This window comes from Lissotriton helveticus, chromosome 6, assembly GCF_964261635.1.
Source record: "Lissotriton helveticus chromosome 6, aLisHel1.1, whole genome shotgun sequence".
Classification (NCBI taxonomy): Eukaryota; Metazoa; Chordata; class Amphibia; order Caudata; family Salamandridae; genus Lissotriton; species Lissotriton helveticus.
Genome location: NC_136067.1, coordinates 172702780 through 172715104, shown reverse-complemented (window position 1 = coordinate 172715104; position 12325 = coordinate 172702780). Strand labels below are relative to the sequence as shown.

General features: G+C 45.6%; 1 protein-coding gene across 3 annotated transcripts in view; it reads right to left on the bottom strand.

Annotated features, from left to right (window-relative positions):
- FDFT1 (farnesyl-diphosphate farnesyltransferase 1) overlaps positions 1–12325 on the bottom strand; it is a 145081-nt gene that overhangs the window by 95483 nt on the left and 37273 nt on the right. For all 3 annotated transcript variants that reach the window (XM_078647581.1, XM_078647580.1, XM_078647579.1), the window contains one exon: positions 10890–11066. In XM_078647581.1, coding sequence (XP_078503707.1) covers positions 10890–11066 — 177 coding nt within the window. The remainder of the gene's footprint in view (positions 1–10889; positions 11067–12325) is intronic.

Genomic DNA, 12325 nt, shown 5'->3' with positions numbered 1-12325 from the left:
TCTTAAGTCTTCTCTACAGGGATGTCTTCTTAGGTCGTTGCAGATCTAGTTTATAGATCTGGGGGAGCTACCTAAACACAAAATTTAGGAGCATTTTAGGAGTAGTAGTAGGTAGGGTCAATTGGCCCCTTACCTGGGATGACAACTCCCTCTCTCATGCCACCCTCCTTTGGGTGGGGGCATAGACCTAGCCCTGATTGGAAGGTCCCCCACCCCATCTTCAACATGGCAGGGACTAAATGATGTGCTTCACTTTGCCTTCCCCAGCTAAAGGGTGGAGTTAGCAGAGGTGGGCACACCTTCTATTCTTTTAAATGTTCCCGCCCAAAGTGGGGTGTAAACCGGGGGCTGCCATCTTCTGCAAACATTACAAAGGCGGCTAGCCTTTGAAGCTTCCCCCATCCTGAGGGAGGAGGTGTGACACCTCCTACCAAGGACGTGTATTGATCTGTTCCTGAAACATGTCTGGTGATGACTGGCTGCCTACATCCGGTCAGTGACCACACCACGGTTGGTATGTTTTCAGGGGGCACCTCTGAGGTGCCCTCCCAGTACATTGTACAATAAATCTCACACTGGCATCAGTGTGGATTTATTCAGAGGAGTGAATTGGTACCAAACACTCCTTTGTTCAGTGATGCCATCATGGTGCTGTGTAGCCTGAGTTGTCAAGTTTCCAGCCCTTGTACTCTCTATGGCTTCACTGGCACTTACAATATTAGGGTCCATTCCTTAATATTGTAAGGCATATCTGCTCATGCAGCTCTGCCCTCACCTGTGGTATACTGTACCCTGCCTTAGGGTTGAGAGTCCTACTAGAGGGGTGCTTGCTGGCATGGCACCCAGGCAAGCTGCCATGTCAACTTTGTTGTTTTTTGTTTCACATTGGCATGCAAGCTGCAAGGGCAGTGGCAAGGTCCCAGTGAGTGGGGGTCTCAGGGAACCCTCTTCAGCTCCCAGGCCCTACGTACCAATTGGGGATATGTTTTTAGGGATGAAGCACTGGCACAGGGGACCTGGATGGCAGGTACCCCGTACTCTACAATTGAAACCACATCAAAACCATGTAAAATGTGGGGGCTTACCATGCAAAAAGAGGCACGTTCTTACAACCAGTATCCACAATAAAGCACTACATAACTAATATGAAACAGAACCAACATTGAAGTTAATGAGTTGACCAGTGGTGGTAAAAAGGTCACAGAATTTCTAACCCACTCCATCTCCTTCAGCAAGCTTTTGTTACTTGCCTTTGCTACGCCGAGAGACTCAATTTCCTAAAGGGAAGTACCTTAATATCCAATGTCGAGTGCACCAGCATCGTGGCCCTAGATATTATGGTTCCAATGTGGTAGTTTCCGATTCTCGCGTTCCTGCTGTCTTTGGCGGCCTCACATGGACTGAGAGCCTTTCAGACAGTAGCATGCTGTGGCACGGGGAAGGCTCAGGATGCAAGAGGGGAAGGGGGGGAATATCTTTGACCTTGCTGCTGCTTCTTTAGCTTTGCACTCCTCTGTAAGCCAGCCTTCTGGAACATTCTACACATCGACCAGAATCATGGTTGTACGCCAACAGGTATTTGAAACCTCCAGTATATTGCAATATACGTTTTCTTACTTTCCAGCTAAACTAATCCAAGATGGTGCTCCAGACATTTGTTGTAATTCATCCCCAAAACAACAAGGAGTCTAACCTTTGTCTGTATATCCTTTTAGGCTACAGAACAGTTAAAGCTTTGTGTCTCAACACAGGTCAGAATTTTGTAATTAGTTCATGCCATGTTGTAGCTCTAGCGGATCCTGTGCTGGTCTTTCTTGCCCCAGTAATCTTTGGTTCTGCAGTCTTCAATCAACAATCTACAGGGGAGGTTTTTTTATGCCTTGCAGTTTTTTTCTTCTATTTCGTTGCCAGATCCTTTTAATGTTGCTTCCATGAAAAAGCAAGGTGACTACCAGGTGGATCATCACCCTTACAATGGATTTAGCCAAACTAGGCTATCACAGAAGTTTAAGCGTCCAACCCTTGCACTAGGTCACCAGTAGCAAATGGCAGCACACATACAAGACATACATGACCTCCGACTGAATCAGGACCCAAATGAGAGGCCTCACAAGAGTGCATTGTTGCAGGTTTTACAATATACCTACATGTTTTGCTGTATATCACACGGTTTTTTACTTGTAGACTAACATTTCTTCTTGCTAAATACATTCTTCTGTAGCCTCCATTCTGAGCAAATGAAGTCCTTTTCACTGCTCAATTTACCCACTGTTCTTAAACTATGCTCTAATTTATGGAGCTTTTCTAAAATACCAGAATGTACACTAAAAAGGTTTTTTAAAGAATTCCAGGGAGCATGCCAGTACATTTTTTTCTGTACTTAGTGCTACAGAGTGCAAAGTAGTAAAATATACCAAGGGAATAGACACAAAGTGAAATCTGGACACAAGTGCAAACCTTAAAACAAGCATTTGCAATGCAATAGGTCTCGCATTTTCGAGAGTTTGAGCTATTCGCATTGTAAATGACAGAGCCTTTTATTTATTATTTTAATAATTAGCACATAAATGAAAGGCATTGCTATTTACAATGCCAATAGCTCAAACTCTTGTAAATGCGAGACATTTTATTTTAAAAAAAGTGGCCGCCATTCTCCTGAGCTGCTTGGAAAGTGAAAGCGCGCATGGCGCATTGAATGTTGCAGGAAAGCACGTCGTGCCTGCAGTAGGAGAAACGTATTACTTACAGACTGAATAAGACGTACCGTGTAACAACAGAAGTAAACGGACCAGTCCTCATGGGAGTTTACAAATGAAGACAAGGTGGTACTAAGGAGGGACTAACAAACCTATTAATGAATCAGAAGCCAGCGTTTACAAAGGATAATGACGCACGCCAATGAAAAATATGGGCGGAGAGTGGGCAGAGCTTCAACTCCATACTCGAACATAGCATACCTCGCAGCAGCGCATTCGCAGCCCAGGCTGGACCTAAAAAAACAGATACTGCAGTAGCTACCTCTGGGTACATGAAAAAATGCAATAGCAGTGGCTCCATCTAAGGCCTATATAAGAGTAGTTTAGGGTCAAAGTTCACACCAAGCGCCATCATAGATTACACCATCAGTAAATCTTGACCGTGGAGGCAGACGGTTGTTAAGTAGAAACAGTCTCTGCCATAACATGACTGAGTGGCCATTGCAGTGCACTTCAAACACTTTTAATCAAGCAAATATTCACTTTGATCCTTTTTGTCGGGATTCAACAGCAAGACAAAGCGTGGAGAGTGCTCTGAATTGGTAATGGATGGGTCTGTCTAGGAATTCGGAGAAGGCGGTGTGAACGTGTACAAACAGATCAATGAAAAATGTATTTTTGAAAATGTAAGAGACGACGTAACTGTGTTTATTGTAGTAACTCTGTCAATCTGCAGGGACTCTTTGTTCATTATCAACTTTGTACCGCCAGCACCCGGTCAAGTGTGTCCTTCTTCAGTTTCTGATGACACCATATGCTACACTAATCCATTTCCTGACTGCGACATACATTGCATGCAGTCATTGAAACCTAAATAGACATGGCGCGAGCTACCTTTGACCCCGAGGAAGGCCTTTACTTTTTTTTACGTAGCACACGGACTGAAAACATTTAACTCTTCCACATACTATTAACCCGTTCGATGCTGATGACGGAACCGCTCTGTCATCAGCTGCGGTGGCGCTGTGCTGATGACGGAGCGGTTCAGTCATGGCCCGCTCGCCGCACCTGCGCGGATTCCGCGCCTGCGCTGGGCGTTCCATTGAGCGGGTGGGGCCATGGCGGAACCGCTCACTCATGAGCACAGCCCAACCGCGGCTGGTGACGGAGCGGTTCCGTCACCAGCATGCGGCCGCCCCGCCCTCTTAGCGCTGCGGCGGAATAGCCGCCGCAGCGATGCGGTTAATAACAAGTTTAACCTATTAGCATTGTAAATGACAATGCGTTTTATTTACGTTTCAAAAACATAAATAAAAGGCATTGTTATTTACAATGCCAATAGCTCAAACTCGGGTAAATGCGAGACCTGTTGCAATGCAATAGGTCTCGCATTTATGAGAGTTTAAGCTATTGGCATTGTAAATAACAATGCTTTTTATTTAGGTTTTTAATGCCAATAGCTCAAACTCGTCTAATTGCGAGACCTATTGCATTGCAAATCCTTGTTTTATTTGTTATGTTGGCAGTTCTGGGGCCTATACGTTTGAGTGCCGTTAAAAAGTTGGCAACGCTCCAGAGTTGGATGAGTTATCATCATGAAACCAAATTGTGAGTTTGTGTAGAACAGCAGTAACATTGACCTGTTGTGACCTGTACACCGTTGCTCAAGTGTGTCTTGGCACTTCCTGATGTTATTGTTTCCACCATATGAGGTTTAGAGATTTCAGAAGGTGGAAGGCCACGAATCTGCTTTAACATTTCTCAAGAATTCTCTGTCCAGTATTATCACCCGAGTCATTCCCCCAGTATTTTAAACCTGTACAAAGAATGTGAGCAATAACCGGCAGAAATAATTACGCACTATTGAAAAAAGTCCAGCTGGAGACGTGATTGTCATTTCTTTGAAGTCAGAGCGATTCATTCGTGCAGTATTACAGTCACAGCGCCTGTTAATTTTTAGAAACATTTGTAATGCGCAGAAAGGTTAAACTTCGCCTGTAAAGGTTTTGCCATTACCCCCACCCTCTCCCGACCCCCCTCTTGAACATTACTGGGAGTGTTAAAATAAACTCCAGATTGGCCTGTTGGGAGTCAAACCTGTAACCAGCGAATTACACAAGATCGCTGGCACAGTGGGTTCCTTTCACGCTGAGCTGTCACCGGCAGGCGCACAGAAATTGGAATAATTTTAGGATTGACTTTTGTCTAACAACATGACATTCTGTTTTTTTAGCACGTAATGCGTTTGCAGCCTCAAATTTAAAAACACCCTAAATTCTGTATTTACTCTAGTACTAGCATCTGAAGATTTTACCCTCTATGACTTTTAGACTGGAAATATGTAAACATGTATGTAAATGCTTGTAGCAAAATGGATTTAGTCGTGCACGATGCCCAAAGAACACGTGACAAGTTGTATGATGGAAATCCATAAAGGCAGTCGATGCAAGAGAATAGACAAAGATCTGCGAGTTTTAAAGGCGCTTTGAACAACTTTATTATGCGATAATGTTTGTTTTTGTTACCAGCTGTCATGCTGATACAAAAAAAGTGTTTACTTAGGCTTAGTGATCCCAGAAACGATTAGCCATTGCTTCAGGCAATAAAACAAGCAACGTTCTTCCCTGTAACGCATTTCCACCCTCCAGCTTGTCGGACGCCAACAATAATAAGCTCAACCGGACTAATATCATTTTTTTAGTAGATGTGGAGACCGAGAACAAAAAAAACACTAAAGTCAGCTACATCACCTAACTAAAAAAAGCACTTAATCTTCCCACATATACAAAATAAATAAAACCTTGTATAAACATGTAAAGCGCTCCGACAACTACTTTGCATTTTACCAATGCGCATTAAACAAGCTATAGCATATCACATAACACAGCATGTTATAAATGCATAACTTACTATGACAACTCACGGCAAACATACAGACGCGATGCAAAAATATAACACAGCACAGCGTTAAAGCGACATAAGTAACATGCTGCTTCTCTTTCATCTTCTGTTAAAAAGGTTGTCAGCGTCTTGTAAAGCTGGGAGAGGCACTGTAAAATGATCCTCATACTAGATAAAATGACAGATTGATATTATTTCCTCCATTCAGAAACATAAAAACCCAAACAAGTGACGTCATGTAATATGAAAAGGGAAAGTGGGAAACAAGTTACAGCAATTCCACCACTCTGACGTTACAAAACCCTCGACCAGGCCCGAGCCCCCAACATGAGATTATGTATGTATGTAATAGACGGATCCAACGTGCACGTCCCATGCTGTGTTTCACAAGCACTTGCTGTGTTCTGCACCCGTGTACCACAAACCTGTGCATAGAGATGTGTTTAAAGGGGCTTCAGACTAGTGTGCGCGGATGCAGCTAGTGCACGCCCCCCTGGCAGACTGGCTGTCTGGCCACGTGGGCCGCCTCTGTGCTGTAAATCAGGGTCTTGCACGGACAGGGGGAGGATGCACTGAGACGTCCCGATTGCCTTCTCAAACCAGTACGAGTAATGTAAACATACCGGTCAGCGACATCAGTTGCAGCATGGCTTCGGCTGATCGTAACGCATTCTCAGGTGCTCATATTTCAGGCACACATATTCTACGCATTCCGACGCCTATTTGCAGCGCATTCTTGATCAATATGTGGGATGCGCCCTCTTCATAGTAAATGAATGCGAGTCGCCGCAGCCTTTTGCTGGCCCGCCCCATTGATTCAGCCGCCTTTTGAACTCAATGTAGGACAAGCTAATATATACGTTAAAAGGAGATTTATACAAGTCGGCCTGGAGCGCGCCTTGCAAGAGACGCGGGAGGTTAGGAGCGTGATGCCGTGAGCGTGCGCGTTGGCGTTCCCTGCGGCTCCCGCATTCACAGACCTGAGTCGGCTCGTGCCCAGGTCTGTCTCCCTTGGGAGGGAGCAAGGCGACTATAAGTCTCGTTGGCGGCAGCGCTTGGCGCTGCAACGCCAGCGAGACCTAAAAATGGCTTTAACAGAGATGCAAATAGCTAATCAACTCCATCTGTGCGTTATAGTGAACGTTTTAAACTAAGAACAGAGGACACACAACCACCCATCATATCTAACTATATAGTGAGCCAAATCTTCAATCTGTTAAATTTGTTTTAGTCAATCGTGGTGTGCCTAGTGTTAGGAGCAATCCATCTACGTCAGGCATCATTCTAGCTCATCCATTAACTTCCCCTATCAATCGCCTTTGTTACAATACATGTACTACAAACAACTATGTTATTTGTGCCACTGCCATGCTTCAGCGCTTACAGACAAAGACACACTAAAGCAAGCTTAAATATCAGTAGAACATCAAGCAGAAAGCATACATAAATCATTAAGACTATATCTGTCATAAAAGAAAAAGAGCGGGGAGAGCAGTTGGCCTAGCGGCTAGAGCGGTCGACCTCGAATTTGGGGAAACCAGGTTTGAGTCTCAGCAATGACGCTGAACATCCTGTGATTCTGGGCAAATAATTTAATCTCCCTGTGCCTAACAAAAATGAATGGGTCCCCATGTAATGCAATTGGTGCTATGTAAGGCGATCCGATACCAGATTCCGGGTCAAGTTCGCGCTATATAAAACTCTGTGAAAAAGAAAAAAAAGCCACTAAGGGCAGATCTACCTACGCTAGCAAAAATCTTTAGACCGCATCTTAATGCTACATGGCCACTAAGGCAGAGGGTATGAAACTAAAAAAATACAGCGCTAATGGTGATCCATTGCTTAAATACAACCACTATACAAAACACAGTCCCAGCAGTGAGACCTGCTGATTTATAGTTTCCTTTTCCAGATGCATGGAATTAGTAATGCCCAGCGTTGGACGGCCTAGAAGGCAATCTGGTTGTGCCTGAAGGGCTGGCCTACCAGGTCACTGTGTAGGCCAGTTTTTTTAAATGTTTGTGGGCCTCTTTTACGGTCTGGTGGGCCGGTTTTTACTGTGTATTTCCCCGGCATTACACAAACATTGCCTCCAGTCTCCCACACCTTGCAAACCCATTTATACAGCGCGATGTTATAAGTTTTATAAGCCTCCCTGCGTGACCCACACGCGAGTTATGCGAGCCGCGACTGAGGAAGTGTACAACTTTATTAGACAGGTTTTGGGGACCTGACTGATAGAAGGCTCTATGGGACAGCACCAGTCCCTCAAAATGAACTCGCTCACAGATTGGCAACCAATGCAATTCTTTAAGGTGCAGACGAATGTGATTCCATTTACCGAGTCCTAAAAGAAGTCGGGCTGCACCAACTGGAGTCTCTTAAATTGATACACTAGGAGACCCCAGTATAGAGCGTTGGCATAATCCAAGTGTGAGGTTATAAGAGCATAAATTACCGCCTTCTGGCAACGTGAGGGGAGTAGAAATAAAAACTTTTTTTAAAGATCTGAGAAGGCCAAAGCACACTCCTACCACACTATCCACTTGGGTCAGCTATTTGTCAAACTTTACTCCCAGGTTGCATACGACGGTGTCAGATGATCTATTAGTGTTGAATAAAACACACCAAACTAACACACATAAATCACAAAGTCAGTCATTTGTAATAAATGCTTGCACTAATCAATGTCACCTGCAATTTATCGAATGCACCTCAGCCTGCTTCTAGTGAGGCACACTGCCACGGTAATGATGCAGCTGGGAAAGATTGTACATACTCTTTATCAAGGTCGACCACTTTTTCTGTTACTTTAGGTGGAGTGAAGGTATAAAAAAAAATTTAAAAGCCAAAGTAAAAAAAAAAAAACTCCTTTGACAGTTTAAAAATAAAACTCCCGGCAGGGAATTGGAAAATGTTAAACTTGCTAGTTAAAAAATGTGCGTGTGTGGAGGAGCCAAGATGGCAATCGGGATGGCTGCATAAACGCTTGCCTCCGCGAGCCCTCCCGCCCTGCACATATATCCTGGTGATAAACTTGAGCATTATTTGCTGATTTAAGTAGGTGAAGGAAAGCATTTACTTACCATCTGCTTTTGAGACTCCACCGTGCAGTAGACCCGAAGAAAAGTCCCCGTCTGTTTGGCGGCCTTTGAGGTGCTGAGACCGGGATCTCGAGTGAGGAGAGTGTCCGGCCGTGATTGCACCACCTGCGGGCTTTGGTTGCGATGGGAAGCCGGTCGGAGAGAACCTGAGATCTGCGAGCCGGAAGAGGTGATACCAACCCACTCCCAATAGTGGGTTGCCCTGCGGGAGGTGCGATATAGCTGGGCCGGAGAGAGTCCTTGATGCCCAGTTCCCCTTCGGTGTGAGACCCGGTCATGTTAACAGCCCCCCCCCCCCCCCCCGGAGCCGGTGGGTGACTCCCGAGAGGCAGCAGGAAGTTTGTTTAGCCTTTTGGTGACTCTCCTTTTTGTTGCCTGCCCCGACTATTGAGATCCCGCTGTGAATCCTGCTGCTCCCGGGGGTCGGACCCGATCCTGAGGTGAGGTGGAGGGGAACGAGAACGTGACGGCTGAAATGGCGGATGATACTTTCTCGCGCACCCCTCTTCCGGGCAGAGAAACCGGTGCACAAGAGAATCCCGGGGTTTGGCTACGCGAGAAAACGTCCACGCCCAAACACATACTGGCTGCACTAACAACCCTGCAAACTGCCCTGATCCGGGAGGCCCGAGAATTGGGACGCAGAATGGCCGCCATTGTTGTCCCGCCACCTTGTAACGGCACGGATTGCTCTGAAGGAGGCGCCGATGTGTCTGCCTCTGCCTCATTGACGTATTCCCCGGATGAGTCTACATTCTCGGAGACGTGGATGGATTTGGTTCATGAGCTTACTGTGGATACACCTGTGGCGCATGTGATTGTCTCATCGGGGCCTTTCTCTGATCGGCGAGTGGATGAACAGCGTCGATACACGGTTTGGGCGGCCCAGTCGGGGTTTCGGCGCTTCCCGCATTGTGTGTTTCCCTTTCCATGTCTGGCGGGACTGTGTTCGGACTCGCGACTGTTGGCGGTGTTGACATTGTCACAATCAGACTTCCGCCATGCATCATCGGCGAAATTTCGGTGGCTGGGATCCTATGGAGCGGCGACACTGCCTGATCCTCCCGGTGCAATCGGACCCTTTGTGCTACTTTGTATCCCGTCTGAGGGATGGTTCAACGTTGGTACTATTGACAGACGAGGCGAGGGGTGAATTCGCTTGGGACATGGAGGGAATCATAGATGGTTGATGGTGATTTAAGGGGCGCTCAGCGGGGATGTAATTGTTTGCGTTATACGTGCTTGTTGCTACTTGTACTTCTTCTACCGTTACTGTTTATACGATCCTTGCACGCGGAGGTGGGAGGGGCCGGATGACCAGATCGAGGGCCCTACTCCTGTATTTTTTTTTCTCTTTCTCTTTTTCTTCTCTCTATTTCGGGTCTCTTATTTAGGGCGACAGGCACGCTGCTGGGGGGGTAGGCCATAGCCTTCTGCAGGGGTGCAGGGTTGGGGGATGGGTTTGTTATTTTGTTCTCTCTTTGTTTCTATGGCCCTTTGCCCTTTTCCTATTTCGATGTTGTCGTCTTCCATGTCTCCCATATTGTGTTTCGCCTTGAGGGGTGGGGCTAGTTCGCCATGATTGCTTTGTGTTTATTGCATCTATCCTGACTCATATACCCCTTCCCCCGTCTTTTTCAATTTATGTACATCGCTGGCGTAAAACCTTTTGCTTCTAGTTAGCTGTATTAGGGGTATGTGTGATTATGCAACATTGATTTTCACTTTATTTTTTGTTATTGCAAAATGAACCGTCTCAGATCCTTATTATCGCATGGTATTTTAATTATATGTCATATCCTGGATGCTATTCTGCCTTTGAACTCCGGACCGCTGTATGTTTTTACACTACGTTACTTTTTAATCGATTTGACTAGCGGCCGGCCGGATTGGTTGTAGGCCCATGTTTGTATCTCCGTACTACAACAATAAAGGTTCTTTAAAAAAATAAAAATAATGTGCGTGTATGGTAGCAAAATCTTTTATGCATTCCTGAAGTACAAAATTATTTTGTTCCCACATAAGAGACAACACACACATGACAATATTCATACACATTCTCCTAAAGACCAAGTTATTTATATGCAGTGGATGAGGTGTCCTTTTAAAAGGAAGAAAAGTTACTCACAATACTGTTAATATACAGAATAATCAAAGAAATATGTGAATTTCGAAAATGTTGACTTACTTGTGGAATAGCGCAAAAGTTGAAAACACTTTGATTTTTCAATCGAGAAAGGTATGTGAGGACGTCCGGCACATGGTGGAGGGCGTTGGTAATCAGGTCATTCATGCAGTGCACTGCGGAGTCTAGGTTTTCTGGTTTTGCCAGGTCTGACAGTTTTTTAGCATATCTGCTCCACACCTAGAGTCAAACAAAAAAGTCGGCAGGAAATATTAACTACAGAATTGGCGAGGATGGGAAGATGGCCCTATAAACCATGACTTGGGATAGTCTTGTTGAAACAGAAAACATGACCACTATTTCTTTCTAAAATACAAGAAGACTAAAAGGCAAGTTCTTGAAAAACTTCGGAAATCTCAATTATTTATTTGATCACCAAGCCTAATTTTTAGGTCTCGCGACCTATCGATGCGCATCGAGCGGAGCGAGAATTCAAGTAGCGAAAATCCTCATGAAACCACCAGCTTTTTGCTGGCGGTTTTCATCAAGTTCACGTGAACCACGTGATCAAACACGAACGCGCATCAGCCTCCCTCCCTCCTATCGGCCATACTTTCAGCTCCAGCACCTCCCCTCTCTCCTCCCCTCTCTCCTCCCCTCTCTCCCCGCACACAGCCTTCCTTGGATTTCTCCTCCCCCTCCCCAGCCAGCTTCCCCCAGGCCGTGTTCCCTCCCCTGCTACCCCATCCTCACTCATCCCTCGCACCCCCTCCTCCTTCAGGCCCCCACCATTTGCTTTTGCTTAAGGGAATCGCTTGTATCCCATCAATCACCCTCCCACGCCAGCAGCTCTTCCCGCTCCGCCCCCTGCTCTCCGCCCCCTGCTGCATCAAAGGCTTTTTTTTTTGCTACCGCCTCCGTCAGGCTTCATTCGCATAAAACATATGTCCAGGAGGTTTTGCGTGTGTTTACCATTGAATCCCAGCACTACACTCGCCAGGCACTGTCCTCGTATAATCAAACAACATTCGCACTGATACCCTGTCCTAAAACAGAAACAAAAGACTTCTGAAGCTACGATTCTGTGCCCCAGGGAAGATGCAAAATCTGTAATGGGTGTCAATTGTGCATTGTTTCTACACGCAAGCTGGAAAACCTCGTGTGGGGCTTTCAGCTCGTCCGTGGTAATTGTGTAATATCGGCTCTTCGTCTGGAGACTGCTGGTATCGCGTCAATGCTGGGCTCACGTCAAAGGCGCTCAGAGCTCATTATGCTTGCAGAAGCGAATGGGTTAATTTTCTGAATATCGGCATTACGTCTATTTTCTCTTATGTGCACTCAATGCCGAAGTGCTTAAGTGTCCGAAAGGTTATAAGCAGCACATTCCTAAATACATATGAAAATATTTAAATAGCATCACCTGTACGATAATTTATTAATTTTATTTTAAAAGTTTTTATATAGCGCTAGCTTGACCCGTAGGTATCAGAGCGCTTTAC